This window comes from Megascapheus bottae, chromosome 1 (genome assembly GCF_031878675.1).
Source record: "Megascapheus bottae isolate mThoBot1 chromosome 1, mThoBot2.hap1, whole genome shotgun sequence".
Taxonomy (NCBI): Eukaryota; Metazoa; Chordata; class Mammalia; order Rodentia; family Geomyidae; genus Megascapheus; species Megascapheus bottae.
In genome coordinates this window covers 27,326,559-27,345,176 of record NC_143509.1, presented here as the reverse complement: position 1 = coordinate 27,345,176, position 18,618 = coordinate 27,326,559, and the positions used below count along the sequence as shown (strand labels likewise).

General features: G+C 48.3%; 1 protein-coding gene and 1 pseudogene across 1 annotated transcript in view; both read right to left on the bottom strand.

The window, feature by feature from the left end:
• Window positions 1–7,586: 7,586 nt before the first annotated feature.
• Window positions 7,587–18,618, bottom strand: part of Spmap2 (sperm microtubule associated protein 2) — an 11,468-nt gene continuing 436 nt past the window's right edge. The window contains 7 exon segments of the mRNA XM_090329003.1: window positions 7,587–8,053; window positions 14,077–14,236; window positions 15,330–15,395; window positions 15,397–15,448; window positions 17,136–17,178; window positions 17,181–17,204; window positions 18,154–18,215. Coding sequence (XP_090185129.1) covers window positions 7,815–8,053; window positions 14,077–14,236; window positions 15,330–15,395; window positions 15,397–15,448; window positions 17,136–17,178; window positions 17,181–17,204; window positions 18,154–18,215 — 646 coding nt within the window. The 3' untranslated portion in view covers window positions 7,587–7,814.
• On the bottom strand, window positions 11,416–11,535 carry LOC150068634 (U6 spliceosomal RNA; annotated as a pseudogene).

Below are 18,618 nucleotides of genomic sequence, written 5' to 3'. Positions count from 1 at the left end.
CAAGTTGAGACCCAGAGAGCACCAGGAGAGCTGGAGGAGGGGTCCCGGCAGCAGGACCTCTTCCATTTTCATGGGGTCTGATAAGGTTCGAGTGGTCACAGGCTCAGAAACAAGGGCCAGATCACCACACCACAAACGCCTGGAAGAGAGGCCAACAGCTGACACCTGTGAGAGGGGATCCAGCCCACCCCAGTCATCCTTTCCTAGTAATTCCCTGAAGACATTTCCAGAAAGTTATCTATAGGTCTGAGCAGTGCAGAGTGGTTAGATTTGGATACTGCTAAGCGTTGCCCAAATGCTTTCCGGAAGTACAGTCCTCCAGGACACTCCTCCTAGGACAGTGTTCAAGGAACACAACCCTCCCAGGACCACAGTCCTCCCAGCTCCCCAAGAATCTGAGCAGAGGCTTTGTTGCCCTGGCTTGCAGCTCTGCTAGTTCCACTCCTGACTGAATACACCAGGTATTGTCTGCTCATCACCTGCCTTGGAAAACCTGTTTTCTGGGGGCCTCGGGTATGATACAAGCAAGACTCAAATTTGGAAAGATGTTCAAAACAAGCAAAAGGAACTGCATGTGTAATAAGCATCACAGAGGGCCACTGATCAAGGTGGTGGTATATCCTTAAAGCCCCAGCTACTTAAGAGGCAAGGGGCAGAAGACCACTTCATCCCAGGAGCCTCAACAGCACACATGCACACACATGCGCACATGTGTTCTCTCACAAACACAGAGTGGGTAGTTTATGAAGCAGGCGTAACATGGGGAACTCTCATCAAGCCAGGGTTGCATAATGAAAGAAACAACAACAACAACAACAAAAACTCTGGTGGTACGGTTAACCTAGAAAAAAAGCTAGAGACCCTATCTGAAAAATAAACTAAAAGCCACAGTGTGGCTCAAGTCGTAGAGTGCCTGCTTGGCAAATAGGAAGGCACCAAGTTCCATCTAGAAGACTGCAAGAAGGAGAGAAAGAAGGAAGTGGGGGAAGGGAAAGGAAAGGAATGGGAGGGGAGAAGGGAGGAGCGGAAGGAAGGAAGGGGGGACACCAGTGGCTCATTCCAGTAATTATAGCTAATCTGAAGGCTGAGATCTGAGGATCTAAGTTTGAAGCCCACTGGGGCAGGACAGTCCATGAGCCTCTTATCTCCAGTTAACTACCAAAATACCGGAAGTGGAGATATGGCTCACGTAAAAGAGCACTAGCCTTAAGCAGAAAATCCTAGGGAGCTGGGCACGGTGACTCATGCCTGTTATCCTAGCTACTCAGGAGGCTGTGATTTGAGGATCATAGTTCAAAGCCAGCCCAGGCACAAAAGACCAAGAGACTCTTATCTCCCATTAACCACTAGAAAACCAGAAGTGGGGCTGTGGCTCAAGGGATAGGGCAGTAGCCTTGAGGTAAAGAGCTCAGGACCAGTGCCCAGGCCAAGTTCAAGCCCCACAACCAAAAAAGAAAAAAAAAAAAAGAGAAAAGAAAAGAAAGAAAAAAAAAGCGAGAAATGGCGCTATGGGCTCAAGTGGTAGAGCGCTAGCCTTGTGGAAAGCCCAAGGACAGTGCTCAGGCCCTGAGTTCAAGCCCCAGGACTGGCCAAAAAAAAAAAAAAGCCTACTGCAGATGAATGGATACAGAAAATGTGGTATATATACACAATGGAATTCTACATAGCCAACAGTCAAGATAAAATAATGGCATTCGCAGGGAAGTGGATGAATCTAGAGCGAATCATGCTGAGTGAGACAAGTCAAGACCTAAGGAACAAAAGGCACATGGTATCCTTAATATTTATCCTTAATATGCGGTTATTAAATCCAAAGTGTACAAGAGAGAGGACTCAATAACTGCATACCCAAAGCAATGGACATGGTAATGGAAATACAAACATAACTATATAGACAAAAAAACCTATGACTCTATAATCATAATGTTTTATTTCACAAACTGATATGTTTCTATGACATACAAACCGTTAGCCTAATTTTGATTAAGTTCTAAAGACTAAGTCCCAGAGAATGTAATTAGATTTCCTCCTTGAACAATTGTTTGTTAAACTTGTCATTTAAAATATGATGTAAACATAAGCCATATAATTAAAAAAAAAAAAGCCTAGAGACAACATCGAGGCCCTGAATCTAAGTCCCAGGACCAACACACTAGGGAGCACATTCAAAAAGGTAAAAGAAAATATCAATTTCAATGATATATTTGAAATAAAATGCAATATAGCTTTGTGTGCTACTGGAGGTCAAACTCAGTGCCTTATGCTGGAGTGAACCCATATTGATATTGATATGCCTCCCAAATGCATTTTTATTAGCACACATTAATAATACCATAGGATTTCATTGGGATCATTACTATATTCCCATATTCCCTCCTCTCTCCTCTCACATTTTTCAACCAGTATTTGTCGGGTTTTATCATGCAATCTTTTTTTTTTGCCACACTGGGATTTGAACTCAAGACCCTGCACTCACTCAGCTTGAGCCATGCCTACAGTCTTCCTTTTTGCTGATCATTTTAGTGATTAAATGATTTTTCTGCCCAGGCCAACTTCGAGCAGTGATCCTCTAGAGCTCAGCCTTCTGAAAAACTACAATGACAAGTCTGAGCCCCCAGTACACTGCTTATTATACTATATGTGTGTGTGCATGTAGGTGTGTGCTTATAGGTATGTATATATGTATGGAACACTTCAATTGCCCCTAGTATTCTCTCCTTTCTCTTTCACTCCTGCTTTTTGCTTTTCAGAGAAGGTCTCAGACTTTTGAACTCACACCATCAAAAATCTTATCTCTATCAGTTTTGTTGTTTTTGTTTTTGTTTTTTGGAGAGTCTTTAGGCTTGAACCGGAAGTCTGGGTGCAATCCCTGAGACTGCGTTTGCTCAAGGATAGTGCTCTATCACTTTGAGCACCACCTCTGGTTTTCTGGTGGTTAACTGGAGCTAAGACTCTCAGGGTCTTTCTTACCCTGGCTGGCTTCTAACCTCTATCTTCAGACCTCACCCTCTTGAATGACTGTTATTACAAGGACGAGCTACCAACACCCAGCTTTCTCTATCTCTTGAGTAGCTAGGATTACATGGATGCCTGGTTGATTTTTGGGGGGGTCAGTTTTGGGGGCTTGAACTCAGGGCCTGGGTACTGTCCTTGAGCTTCTTTGTGCTCAAGGCTAATGTTCTACCATTTGAGCCACAGCACTACTTCCTGTTTTTTAGTGATTAATTGGAGATGAGTTTCACAGAGCCTGTCATCCTAGCTACTCAGGAGGCTGAGATCTGAGGATCAAGGTTCAAAGCCAGCCCTGGGACAAAAGGATCTGAGACTCTTATCGCCAATTAACCTCTAGAAAACAGGAAGTGGGGCTTGACTCAAGGGTAGGGTGGTAGCTTTGAGCTGAACAGTTCGGGGACAGGGCTCAGAACAAGTTCAAGCCCCATGACCCACTATATATATATATATATATATATATATATATATATATATATATATATATATATATATGTGCCTGTCATCATTTGTGTGTGTGTGTGTGTGTGTGTGTGTGTGTGTGTGTGTGTGTGTGCCAATCCTAAAGCTTGAACTCAGGGTCTTGTTGAGCTTTTTTTGCTCAAGCCTAGCACTCACTCTGTCACTTGAGCCACAGCTCTACTTCCAGCTTTTTTGTCAGTTTAGTGGAGTTTCATGGAGTTTCCTGCCCAGCCTGGTTTCAAACCATGATCCTCAGAGCTCAGCCTTCTAACGTAGCAAGAATTACAGATGCAGCAACAAATTAACCACCAAAAAGCCAGAAATGGAACTGTGGTTCAGGTTTTGAGACTGCCCTGCCAGGGCTGGCTTTGAATGGAAATTTCAGTTTTCCTGAGTAGCTAGGATTACAGGGGTAAGCCACCAAAACCTTTAATGACAAATACCCAGGAAGACAATATGAAGTTAATAATAAATACTTTCAACTTTTCTAGGAGTGATCAAATTGTCCCCCAAAGAGGTGTCTTAAGAGAGAGCCAGGGGAAAAAATATGTGTTTAGATTTCCCTAACCATTGCAAAATAACGTTTTTCAGAATAAAGTGGGATAATTTTGTTGCCAGAAGCATTGAAGAGACCAAACGTGTAAAAGTATAATTTTAGACAAGCACCAATGGCTTTTGCTATAATCCTAGCCTAGCTACTTGAGAGACTGGGAATGGAAGGCTCATGGGCTGGATAGAAAAGTTTATGAGACACCATCTGGAAAATAACTAGTAAAAAAAAAAAAAAGCAAAAAAGGGGGGGGTGGAGTAATACAGCACCAGAACAATAGTGCTGCCCAGTAAAAATTGGATAAGTTAATGTGCTCAAAAGATCTGTGAAATTGGGCTGGGAGTTTGGCCTAGTGGTAGAGTGCTTGCCTAGCATGCAGGAAGACCTGGGTTCGATTCCTCGGCACCACATACATAGAAAAAAGCCAGAAATGGTGCTGTGGCTCAAGTGGTAGAGTTATAGCCTTGAGAAAAGCCCAAGACAGTGCTCAGGCCCTGAGCTCAAGCCCAGGACTGGCCAAAAAAAAAAAAAGAAGCTCAGGGGCATAGCCCAAGTCCTGAGTTCAAGCCCCAGGATGGGAGTGCGCGCGCGCGGTGCACACACACAGACAAACACACACACACACACACACACACACGCACACACACACACACACCATCTCTTCCACCCATCCCATCTCAGGACCTGTACTGCACAAAGTGGAAGGCTTCTTCACTGCAGCCCAAGCAAGCAAGAAATCCCCCACCCCAGATCTCCCCACTTCTCCCCATCCCCCTCAGGTACCTCCCAATCTTCTCTACTCCCTGACCACCCCCACCTCATCCCCACCCACCTTCTCCTCAAAATCCAGAGAAGCCCTCCCTTCTCTCCATCCAGGCCACCTCCTCCTTCTCACTCTCCATCTCCCCCCAACACACACCCCAAAAAGCTTATTCATGGATGCTACAGAAACTGAAGCACTCTGCCTCAGAGAACTGCTGCTCGGGGTCTCTGGTAGCTGATGAGCTAAGATGATGGGGACGTTGTTTTCCTTTCTTTTGTTTCCTCTTTTTCTTTCTTTCTTTCTTTCTTCTTTCTTTCCTTCTGTTTGGTGGTGGTGGTTGTGGAGCTTGAACTCTGGACTGTGCCCTGTCTGTCCCTGAGCTCTTCAGCTCCAGGGTAGTGCGTCACTACTTTGAGCCACACGGCCACTTCCAGTTTTCTGGTGGTTCATCGGAGATAAGAATCTCAGGGCCTTTCATGCCCAGGCTGGCTTTGAACCTCCATCCTCTGATCTCAGGCTTCTGAGGAGCTAGGATGACAGGTGGGCGTCACCCATGCTGGGATCCTGAGCCTCCTTGTGCTCAAGGCTAGCACTTAATAACCACTTGAGTCACAGCGCCATTCTGGTTTTTTCTGTGTATGCGGTACTGAGGAATGGAACCCAGAGCTCATGCATGCTAGACAAGCACTCTACCAGTAAGCCACATTTCTTCTCTCCCCCCCCCCACTGGCCAGTTCTGAGACTTGAACTCAGGGCGTGAGCTCAGTCCCTTACATGTTTTGCTCAAGACTAGTGCTTTATCACTTAAGCCACACCTCCAACTTCCAACTTTTTACAGGTTCCTTGGAGATAAGAATCTCGCAGGCTTTCCTATGCAGTCTGGCTTCCACCCTTGAGCCTCAGATCTCAGCCTCCTGAGTGGAGAGCAGAGAGAATCAGAGACCAGAGCCACTGGTGTATGGCTTCACTGGTTCTTTTGAATGGACCTACAACTAAGCCATGAACACTCAAAACCATTTTCTGACCTCCACCACCACCACCTCCTCCTCCTCCTAGGACTTCTTTTTCTTCTCTTCTTCTTCTTCTTCTAATCTTGGGACTTAAATCCATACTCTCACTTGGCTTTTTCACTCAGTACTTGTGCTAGGCCACTTAAGCCATAGCCCCACTTCTGGCCTTTTGCTGGTCAGTTGGAAACAAGAATCTTCCGGACTCTGCTGCTTTAAACTATCATTGTCAGAGCTCAGCCTCTTGAGTTGTTTCTGAGGCTCAGAAAAATAACACCAGACAGGGCATGGCCACACCCACAACACAGCAGATATGGTAGCTGATTCTCCTGTGTGTCAACCAGGAGTTGAGTCTGGGGTCTTCACCCTGCGGTGGGCTTCTAAAGAAGCCCATGCCTGGTCCTAAGCACCTTACAGGACAAAGGGGACTTTATTTATTTTTGTCAGTTGTGGAGATTGAACTTGGAACCTGCGTGCTGTCCCTAAGCTCTTTTTGCTCAAGGATAGCTCTCTACCACTTTGAGCCACAGCTCCACTTCCAGTTTTCTGGTGGTTAATTGGAAGTGAGAGTCGCATGGCCTTTCCTGCCCAGGATGGTTTTGAACCACGATCCTCAGATCTCAGCCTCCTGAGTAGCTAGGATGACAGGCGTGAGCCACCAGTGCCCAGCTGGGACCTTTTCCTTATTATGAAGATGACCCAGGCCCAGTGCCACACGGGTCACTGCAACAGGCAGGCCATAGACCATAGAAGCATAGAAACTGGGAGAGGCTACGCTGTTGCTCTGAAGAAGGGGCCACAAGCCAAGGGATGCCAGCCTCTGGGGGACCCAGAACAGGTAGAATGCATCACCTCCTCGGGGCCTCTGAGAGGGACCAGCCCTGTCCCCCTGTCCCCCAGGGAAGCTCATGTCTGACTCCGGCCAGGAGACTGAGAGGTGGTGGTGGTGGTGGTGGTGGTGGTGGTGGTGTGTGTGTGTGTGTGTGTGTGTGTGTGTGTGTGTGTATGTGTGTGTGTGCTGTTTTGTTTCAAGTCCTGGGACTTGAACTCAGAGACTGGGCACCATCCCCGAGCCTCTATGTACTCAAGGCTAGCACTCTACCACTTGAGCCACATCATTACTTCCAGCTTTTTCTGTGTATGTGGTACTGAGGAATCGAACCCAGGGCTTCATGCGTGCTAGACAAGCACTCTACCACTACGCCACCTTCCCAGACCTGTGAGACTCTGAGATCTAATTAACTAGCATAAAGTCAAAAGCAGAGTTTTGGTTCAAGTGGTAGAGTGCTAGCCTTGAGCAAAAAAAAAAGCCAAGGGGCAGCACCCAGGTCCTGAGTTCTGAGTTCAAGCCCTAGTCCTTCAACATACATGTACACACACACACACACACACACACACACACACACACACACGAACACTGGCATAAAGTGAATGTCTTCTAGACAGTAGAAATCTGTTTCTTGCTGTTCTGAAACTGGAAGGCCAAGATGGAGACAGGGATTAGATTCTGACTCTGCTCCCCAAGTGTGAACTGTTCTTCCATGACAGAGAAAACTGGGGTCTCTCTTGGATCTCTTTCAGGAGATCCAAGGACAAAGTCCCTCACCTATGTGGCCTCATAGCCCCCCACTTTTCCCATCCCTTAATCATAATCACTTAGGGTGCCAGAATTTTAACATATAAATCTGGGGGACCATGGCATTTTCCTGACCTCTTTGAGATTTGGTTCTACTTGTGCAGCATCAAGACGATAATCAATGAGCATCAGAAAGGTCAATGTCACACAGTGTGGCTATCAAGTTTATTAGAGACTTCCCCCACCTTGAGTTTTAGGTACTCAGGGTTAGGGGACTCAGGAGGGTGAGACTTGGGAAATCAAAAGAGGGCTGCAGCCAAGCTCTGGAGAGATTGTTTTGCCCTTACCCGCCCCCTCCACCCCCAGCCCTCTGATCCAGGCCTCATAGTCCACAGCAATCACAAACACGGGTGAGAATGCACTTGAGTGTTTACTGGGGACAGGCTGTCACACTTTCTTGGTAATGCTTTTGGGGACTGCGAGCTCGTAGATCCGGGGTGATGCTTGAGCTACCTGAGAGGCGGGGGAGACGTGGAAGGGATCATAGCCTTCGTTGAGGTCCCTGCGAATCTTAGGCCGAGCCAGAGAAAGAATCCGTTCACTGGCCACTGCCTTTTTGGTGCCATCCAGAATCTCCCAGCGAGGACTGCGATCAGGAACGCACTTTTCTGAGTGGGCCTTGGGCACTAGAGGGCAAGCAAAGGGAGAGCGAGGGGCTCAGCCTTCCAGCCAAGCTCTAAGCCCCTGCTGAGATATCAGCACAAAGAACACAGCCAGGTCCTTCTGCCCTGGAATACCATGACACTGCTAGCATGTTGGGGGCCTTAAGGACACCATAAGTCCCTAAAGACCCAGTGTGGGTAGCTACTCAGGAGGCTTCCAGAACAAGAGAATCCAGAGGCTGTAAATGGATGAGTCTGAGCCAGGGCTGGAGAGGGAATTGACTTGTTGGGAATCATAGAATGTTTTGGAACTAGACAGTAGTGATGGTTGCACAATTCTGTGAAGATAATAGATATCCACCCTTCAAGAAAACAAAATCAAGCTGGGTGTGGTGGCTCAAGCCTGTAATCTTAGCTGCTCAGGAGGCTGAGATTTGAGGATGAACGTTCCAAGCCAGCCCCTGCACTATAAAGTCATAAAGTTCGTGAGACTCTATCTCCAATTAATCACCAGAAAACCAGAAGTGGTGCTGTGGCTCAGGGGGTAGAACAGTAGCCTTGAGTTGAAGAGCTCAGGGACAACACCTAGGCCTAGAGTTCAAGTCCCACGACCAACAACAAAAGAAGAAGGAGAAGAAGGAAGAGAAAGAGGAGGAGGAGGAGGAGGAGGAGGAGGAGGAGGAGGAGGAAGAGGAGGAAAGAAAGACAAAATCATAAGGCAGGCCGGGCACCAGGCTCATGCTTGTAATCCTAGCCTGAGATCTAGTGATTGAGGTTTCAAACCAGCTCAGGAGAGGCTGGGAATGTGGCTTAGTGGTAGAGTGCTTGCCTCACATGCATGAAGCCCTAGGTTTCATTCCTCAGTACCACATACACAGAAAAAGCCAGAGTGGTGATGTAGCTCAAGTGGTAGAGTGCTAGCCTTGAACAAAAGAAACTCAGGGACAGTGCTCAGGCCCTGAGTTAAAGCCCAGGGCTGATAAAAATTATATATATATATATATATATATATATATATATATATATATATATATATATATAGAGAGAGAGAGAGAGAGAGAGAGAGAGAGAGAGAGAGAGAGAGAGAGTCTGGAACTAGTGGCTCATACCTATACTTGTATAGGTCTCAGGAAGCTGAGATCTAAGGATCACCTTTCTAAACCATCTCAGGTGGAAAAGTCTATGAGTCTTAGCCTCCAATAGAGCACTAGCCTTGAGCAAGAAAGTTCAGGGACAGCAGCCAAGCCTCTCTGTGTCTGTCTCTTTTTCTCTCCTTTGTCTGTCTGTCTTTCTTTGTCTGTCTGTCTCTCTTTGTCTCTCGGTCTCTCTCTCTCTCTCTCTCTCTCTCTAGGTCTCTCTCTCTCTCTTTCACACACACACACACACACACACACACACACACACACACACACACACACGTACGTTTTGGCCCCAGTGCAGATGGACAAGTGCCATCCCCTTCTGGAAAGACAGACCAGGCCCATGGGGAGGAGAAAGCAGAGCCCCTTTTTCCCTAGCTGGCCAACCCTCCAGGCTCAACCAGTGCCCCCTGGGGGCAGGGAGGAACAACTGCCTTTGAACTTTCCTGTTGTGTGCTACTTTGATCTCAGGCCAGTTTCTCTTTCCCTCTCCTCCCAATCAACTCATTCCAGGCTAATGCTCTACCACCTGAGCCACAGCTTCCCTTTCCAGGATTTTGATGACTAATTAGAGATAAGAGTCACACAAACTTTTCTTGTCCAGGCTGGCTTTGAACCATAATCCTCAGAATCTCAGCCTCCTGAGTTGCTAGGATTACCGACAAGAGCCACCAGCACTGGCTGTGTCTGGACTTTCAACTCCAGGCATTACAGCGGGAAGGAGGTGACAACCCACCACCCAGTACCATGAATGCTCAGAGGGCACTGCCACCCACTCTATAGTAGCACATACCTCACTTGCTTGCCATACACTGGGGTGCAGCTGGGTATCAGGGCATAGGCTTGCATGCACAGGCCCCTAGCTTCATCCCCAGCCACACACACACACACACACACACACACACACACACACACACACACACACACGTGCACGCACACACAATCTTCCATGAGTGGACACCTACTGAGGTGGTGAATTTTGGTGGTCAGACAGGCTGGATTGCAAGCTGCCTAGAAGGTTAATAAAGCCCACCTCTGAGTATGTCTCCGAGGACAGTTCCAAAGAAGATGGACATGTGCAACTACAAATGAGAGGCAAAGACCCTCCCTGAGTGTGGATAGCAACCAATGGGCGGGGATGCAGAAGGAGAAACAGTGGACCAGCCAGGTATACTGGCTCACATCTGTGTCTCAGCTACTCAGGAGGTACAGATCAGGGGAAATACAATCCTTCTGTATATCTTCTCCATAATAACAATAAATTAATTTTAAAAATTTTTAAAGAAAAATAACGAAAGCAAAAACAACCTGGGGTTGTGGCTCAAGTAGTAAAGCACCTGCCTAGCAACCACCAAGCCCTGAGTTCAAATACTAATACCATCCAAAAATTTAGAGGAAGCCGGGCAAAGTGGCTCACACCTGTCATCCTAGATACTCAGGAGGCTGAGGTCCGAGGATCTCAATTCAAAGCCAGCCCGGGCACTAACGTCTATGAGACTCTTATCTCCAATTAAACACTAGAAAACCGGAGGTGGCGCTGTGGCTCCAGGGATAGGGCAGTAGCCTTGAGTTGAAGAGCTCAGGGACAGCGCCCAGGCCCAAGTTCAAGCTCCACAAACGACCAAAAAGTAAAAAAATTAGATGGGGAGCAGCCAGTGTGTGTAATCTCCTTTTTGCCTGGGTGTGGCGACTCTGCTGCTGCTCTCTCTTGGGGACATGCTCCAGTGCGCTCAGCTTGTTGGTCCCGGATGCTGTCCCAGAACTCTTTTGCTCCAGACTAAGTAGCATTTTATCACTGAACCACAGCTCCACTTCTGATTTCCTGGTGAATAATTGGAGATAAGAGTCTCCTTGCCGAGCGCCGATGGCTCACACCTGTTATCCCAGCTACTCAGGAGACTGAGATCTGAGGATCACAGTTCAAAGCCATCCTTGGCACAAAAGTCTGTGAGATTCTTAATCTCCAATTAACCACTAGAAAACCAGAAGTGGTGTTGTGGCTCAAGTGGTAAAGCACCATCCTTGAGCTGAAGAGCTCAGGGACAGTGCCCAGTCCCAGAGTTCAAGCCCCACAACTGACAAAAAAAAAAAAAGTCTGGACTTTTGAAGGGCGATCCTCAGATCTCTGCTTCCTGAGTAGCTCAAATTACAGGTGTGAGCCACCAGTGCTCGGCTTCTCTTCAGTTTTTTCCCATATATTTTTTATTGTAATTAATAGAAGGGTTACATTCACCAGATAGAAGGTGCAAAAATATGGAACGCTTCACGAATTTGCTTCACGAATTTGCGTGTCATCCTTGCACAGGGGCCATGCTAATCTTCTCTGTATTGTTCCAATTTCAGTATGTGTGCTGCTGAAGCGAGAACTTCCCTTCAGTTTTTTAAAGCAGATTTATACCAGCAACTCTCCAGGGAGCTCCCAGGCCTTTAGCCTTGGACCAGGGGCTCCATTACTGCTTCTGCATCTGGTTCCTGGGTTTGTGGATTTGAACATTAGTAGGCTTTCTAGCTTTCCAGTCTTCAGTCATGTAAACAAGCCAATCCAAGAAATCACCTTTAACCACTGTGTGTGTGTGTGTGTGTGTGTGTGTGTGTGTGTGTGTGTGTGTGTGTGTGTGTGTGCAGTCTACTGGTTCCATTTTTCTAGAGAAAGAGAACCATAATACACCTAGTGTTTGCAAATATGACCTCAAACCATCCCCAGACAGCAGCATGGATCGTGTTTATCTGTGCACTGGGCGCGGATGAGTGTGGACCCATGAATGCAATATGCATCTCTACCCATCCTTCCTCTCGTTTACTTCTCTTAGTGAATACTAAGGGAACGGACAAATGGATGAGTGGACAGGAGATGGTACAAGACAAGACAAGACAGCCAGGCACTGGTGACTCATGCCTATAATCCCAGTTACTCCAAAGGCTGAGATCTGAGGATCCTTGTGAGACCCCTATCTCCAATTAACCAAAAAAAACCGGATGTGGCACTGTGAGTCAAGTGGTAGAGTGCTGGCCTTAAGCAAAAAAGCTCAGGGACAGTGCCAAGTTCAAGCTCCAGGACCCCCCCCCCACCACCACACACACACAGACATGATACAAAACTAGGAAGAATCATTTCAGTGGGTTCAACACTAAAGGGATAAATAACCATCTTACTAAAGAGCAGCTCCGGGGATGGGAGTTTGGCCTAGTGGTAGAGTGCTTGCCTAGAATGCACAAAGACCCAGGTCCGATTCCTTGGTACCACATACATAGAAAAAGCCAAAAGTGCTACTGTGGCTCAAGTGGTAGAGCCCTAGCCCTGAGAAAGCCCAAGGACAATGCTCAGCCCTGAGTTTAAGCCCCGCAGGACTGGCAGAGAGAGAGAGAGAGAGAGAGAGAGAGAGAGAGAGAGAGAGAGAGAGAGAGAGAGAGAGAGAGAGAGAGAGAGAGAGAGAGAGAGAGAGAGAGAGAGAGAGAGAGAGAGAGAGAGAGAGAGAGAGAGAGAGAAGAACGAGAGCAGCTCCACCTCATCACCCCAAAAACCAGGTCAGGAAAATTATGGAAGGGATGGAGAAGAGCAAGTCCAGATGGCTGAACAACTATTCCGTCCACAAAGAGCTAAGAGCTGAGATACACAGTGACTGTTTGGCCAGGAATGGGACTTAAACTCTGGGCCTGGGCTCTTCCCTGAACTCTTCAGCTCAAGGCTACCACCCTACCCTGGAGCCATAGCTCCACTTCTGGCTTTTTTTTTTTTTTTGGTAGTTAATTGGAGATAAGAGTCTCATAGAGCTGAGAATGTGGTTTAGTGGTAGAGTGCTTGCCTAGCATGCATGAAACACTGGTTCGAGTCCTCAATACCACATACACAGAAAAGCTGCAAGTGGTGCTGTGGCTCAAGTGGTAGAGCACTAGCCTTGAGCAAAAGAAGCTCAAGGACAATGCCCAGGCCCTAAGGTCAATCCCCAGGATTGGCAACAACAACAAAAAAAGAGTCTCACAGACTTTTCCTGCCTGGGCTGGCTTCATACCTCAATCCTCAGATCTCAGCTTCCTGAGAAGCTAGGATTACAGGTCTGAGCCACCAACAACCCGCTCTTTCTCCCCCACCCCCCCAGCCTTCTTCTTCATTGGTAGTGAAGCTTCAACTCTAGGCCTGGGGGTTGTCCCTGAGCTCTTCAGCTCAAGGCTACCGTCCTACCCCTTGAGCCACTGTGCCACTTCTGGTTTTCTGCTGGTTAATTGGCGATAAGAGTTTCACAGACATTTTAGTGCCTGGGCTGGCTTTGAACCCCGATCCTCAGATCTCAGCCTCCTGAGTAGCTAGGATTGCAGGTGTGAGCCACTATGCCCTAGTTCCTTCTTCTTCCTCTTCAACTTTTCTCTTCCTCCTCTTCCCCTCCTCCTCCTCCTCCTTCTACTTCACTTTTCTGTTCAGGCTAGTTTCATACCTCAATCTTCAGATCCTCAGCCTCCTAAATAGCTAAGATTACAGTCATGAGCCACCAGCACCCGGCAATTACTTTCTTCTTCAGGATTTTCTATTTCTTTTTGAAATTCTCCACAACTAGCCCTTACCACTTTTGTTTTGTGAAGCAAAATGAACACGACTGTGGCAATACTTCCCTTCTCTCTTGGTCGTCTGTCTAGTTCTCCCTCTGTGTGTTCCTGCCCATTCCTGGTCCCATCTCCCACACCCACTTTCTCTGTTGGAGACCCACAGACAATGGCTTCTGCTGTGTCTTCACAGGCTCTCCGTCAGGAGCTGAAGTGTGCCTAGCTACTTTGGGGTCCATGGAGGAGGGAAAGGAAGCAGGTGGGACAAGTTTGACAGAAGCCAGCCTCCAATCCAGGGCTGCCAGCCCCACCCCACACCTCTCTACATCCACAAAGACACGGAGGGATCCAGGGCCCAGCGCATCCACTCACTGGCAAGCTGCAGGAGACGATTGTAGTCTGACACATGGGTCTTGGGTTTTGGCATGGGGTCCCACTCTTCCAGCAGGGGAGTCGGGTCCTTAGGCTTCGCTAAATTCAGGATCCGTGGGCTGGGGACAGCCGTCTGAGCTGCCCGGGACACCTGCAATACCTGAAGACAGAGATGGATGGATGGGGAAGAAGTGAAATAGCCCACCATCCCTCACCGAGCCTACAAGCCAACAGACAACCTCCCGCCACTGCACCCAGCACTAAAAACAAAGCAACCGCCCAGCCAGCACCTGTGGCTCACACCTGTAACCCTAGCTACTCAGGAGGCTGCGATCTGAGGATCATAATTTAAAGCCAGCTCAGGCAGGGAAGTCCATGAAACTTCCTCCCCAATTCATTACCAAAAAGTAGGAAGTGGAGCTGTGGCTCAAGTGGTAGAGAGCTAGTCTTGAGCAAAAATAAATGCTCAGAGATGGTAGCCAGGCCCTGAGTTCAAGCTCCAGAACTTGCACCAAAAAAAAAAAATATATATATATATATATATATATATATGTTTAGCAATAAGATTAGTAGTTATTCCCTGTGGGGAACTGGTAACTCACACCTGTAATTTTAATTTTTCTTTTCCTTTTTGTCAGTCATGGGACTGACCTGAGGATTGCAATTTGAAGCCAGCAGGGGCTTGAACTCAGGACTTAGGCACACTGTCCCTGAGGTTTTATGGTCAAGGCTAGTGCTCTACCACTTGAGCCACAGCTCCACTTCTGGCTTGGTGGTTGTTGTCAGGCCACTGAGGGAAAGAGAGCAGCCCACAGCACTCTAGTACAGAGCCTCAGGCGCACTGATCAAGAGCTTTTCTACTGATCAACACTTCCACCTTTACCCCAGCTATAAAAGCCTTGCTGCCATCAGACCTGGAGCAACCCTCTCTGGGTTCGCCCAGGGGGTTCGCCCACGAGCATATCCCAATAAACTTTTCCTCTGCGTGCCTCATTTCTCCCTGCTCTTTTCTCTCCTAAAACCTTACTGTGGTTAATTGGACATAAGCGTCTCCTAGACTTTCCTGCCCAGGCTGGCTTTGAACCTCGATTCTCAGATCTCAGCCTCCTGAGTAGCTAGGATGACAGGTGTGAGCCATGAACATCCAGCTGCCTTTGCCTTCTTGTCCCCTCACCTGGATGCTCACAGGTACTCTCTGTCACTGTCCCCCGCTGTCGAGGGCCAGCGCAGGGGGCGTGGCAAGCTCCGCCTACCTCAGACATGTCCATATTCCAAATATTATTGCGAATCTTGGGGACCGCTAGTTTCTTCAGCCGGGTTGGTGGGGTGGTACTCCAAGGTGGTCCGGGGAATGGGCCAGATGGGCGTGGTCCTAAGGAGTATCCACAGTTTAGATCCATCACAAGCCTGCCCCAGAGGAGGAGGAATGGGGGAGGGAGAGTGCAGGGGGGAGGGAGGGGGGCAACAGTGTGCAAGTGTGTATCCATTACTCAGGCTGAGAATGAGGGGTGGAGTGTGTATGTGGGGGGGGGGGAGGTGGTGTCACCACAATGACAATACCAGTCACCAGTGGCCCACCCCTGTAATTCTAACTATTCAAAAGGCTGACATCTGAGAATTGAGGTTCAAAGCCAGTCTGGGCAGGAAAGTCTGTGAGACGCTTCTCTCTAACGAACCCACCGCCCAAAAAACCCAGGGAGGAGTGCAGTAGCTCAAAGTGGTAGAGAAGTAACCTTGGGTAAAAATGCTCAGGGACAGCGCCTTGGCCTCATGTTTGTAATCCTAGCTACTCAGGAGGCTGAGATTGGAGAATCGTAATTGAAAGCCAGCCTAGACAGAAAAGTCATTGAGATTTTTTTTTTTCTTCCAGTCATTGGGCTTGAACTCAGGGCCTGAGCACTGTCCTTGGGCTTTTCTCAAGACTAAAGCTCTACCACTTGAGCCACAACACCAGTTCCAGCTTTTCCTATGTATGTGGCACTGAAGAATTGAACCCTACCATTAAGCCACATTCCCAGTTCATAAAAATACATTTTACCCTATTCAGACTAGCCAATCATGAGCAGACGGTGAATCTGAGCTCAACCAATCAGAGCAATGGGGCGGGGCCTTCCACATAAGGGATAAAAAGGAGAGCAGCCTGCCTCTGTTGTGTGCTTGCTTGCCTGTCTGATTTCTGCCAGTGGTGCACCCTTCTGCAGAAGTTAAGTTTTGCCTTGCTGAGAGAATTCTTTATTTTCCCATCTATGGTTGTGCCTCCAGTGGTTCTTGGAAATCAAATATAGAAGACCTAGCTCAATCTCATAGATCAGATCTCAGCCCTCCTGAAGCTAGGATTACAGGTGTGAGCCACAAGTACCCCAGCTTCAGTGATGTTGTTGAATATTTTCTTGCGTGCATAAAGATGGGGAGTTTGTGTCTGAATAGCTCCAAAGACCATTTTCAACATGGGGGGGTTGGTTCTGAGTGACAGGAGAGAGCCACTAACCATGTGTCCTGAAATCTGAGCATAAGATAAAGGTTCATCCTGCCATTCCTATCTATGAGTCAACAGAATTATGGCCTAATGAGGTTTTTTTTATTTTATTTAAATCCTAGGGCTTAAACTCAGGTCTGGGTGCTGTCCGGAAGCTTCTTTGCTCAAGGCTAGGGATTTACCACTTGAGCCACAGCTCAACTTCTAGCTTCCTGGTGGTTAATTGCAGATAAGAGTCCCACAGACTTTACTGCCTGGGTTGGTTTCAAATCTTGATCCTCAGATCTCAGCCTCTGAGTAGCTCTGAGGATTACAGGTGTGAGTTACTGGCACCCAGCTTGTGATGCTATGTTGAGCTCTCTCTCTTTCTCTGACAGGTCCCTGCTGTGTTTCTATGAGCCCCAAGTTGCAGGTGGGGGTTAGGATCATGGGATCAAGAGCCCACTGGGGTAACATCTGGGAGCCAGGGAGATCCAAACCCTAGAACCTAGGTTCTTCCTGGCCATTTCCATCTGGGGGAAGGAAACAGGAAAAGTTTTTTTGCCCCCTTGGTGCAGCACCTGCCTAGCCCCTCTTCTCTCACCTGTTGTTGCTATAATACTCCAAGTAGAACCTCTTGGGCCTGACAGTTCCTCCACACGTGGGGACACAGCTAGCAGGGAGGAAATAACCCAGTCACCACGAACCACCACCCATCCCAGGGTTTCTACCCGCTCTGCTCTGCTGATCCCAGACCTAGCAGGCTGAAAAACCCCACCACCGCCACCTCTCAGAACTAGACACACAGCAGGGCAAGCGGGCTCTGCGGCTCTGTGGTGGGGACAGCGAGCTTGTGGGTTCTCAGGAGGGGTCTGTGTGGATGCAGCTGCAACTTGTCTTATGCCTCCTTTCTAGCAATCAGCATGGACCCAGCAGCATACACTGGGAAAGCGGAACTAGGTTGGAAGTTTGTGTGACATTAGGGTTTCCAGGGGTTCGAGGAACCACAGTGGTAAGTCTGGAATTGTAAGTGAGAGCTTGCGCCATTTCTCCCCAGCCAAGGTGATCTCTGGCTTGGGATCTTTGGATTCTTTCTTTTTCTGGTATTCAAGGCTCTGTGCTTGCTAGGCAAGCTTACTACCATGGAAGCCACTTCCACAGTCCTTACAGTTTTGTCTTCTGGACAGTGTGTCTTTACATTTTGCTTGTGGTCTCCTTAGACTGGGGTCCTTCAACTTCCACTTCCAGAGTGGCTAAGATTATAGGGCTGCACCGCCATGCCTGGCGCACTTATGATGTTTCATTTGAAGGGAGCCACACTCTCAAATTGAGGATTAAACCTATTTGAGGAGGATGGGGAGAGGGCTCTCTTTGTAAATCAAACACAGGCTCCCTGGAGATTCTATCCTGGACTCCAGACAGCAGAACTGTCTCCAAGGGCTTGGGCTACTCAGGCAATCCAGTCTCTAAAATGGACCTGGGAGAGGTTCCAGACCACCCCCCCCCCGCCCCTGGTGGTCACTCAGATTAGGGAGGGAAGTGGTAGTCCCTTCTTTGCCAGGGCCCAACATACGAAGCGGGTATGGAGGCCATCTTGGCTTCCCGGAAATCACCTTACTTACTGGGTACCGTGATGGTAAGGGTGGTATCCTCAAGAAATCGCTCAGTCCAGTACACAGAGGGCCTAGAATACAGGCAGGTGGCTCAGAGCAAGGCAGGGAGAGGCCAGAGCCCCATGCCCCAATGAGGAAGGGAACCTGCCCCCCCCCCAAAGAGAACACACAGGAAGTCAGTGACCTGGGGAGAATGGAGGGAGAACGTGCAAGAGCAGGAGCGAGCAGTCAAGGAGGGGTGAGACCGTGGGTTCCCCCCATGGGGACACATCATAGAGTATCTGCAGCTGGACACAGGGGCAGCTGGAGCAGGACAGCCCAGATTTCTCAGGAAGCAGAGACTGCCATGTGTAGGGCAGGAACAGAGCTCCAGGCAAGCTGGCCCATCCCCCGCCATCTCCCCCCTTCCCCATGCCTGAGAGGAAGAGGATGGGGGCTGGAGTACAGCCCTGAAGACTGGGGACGGGGATTAAA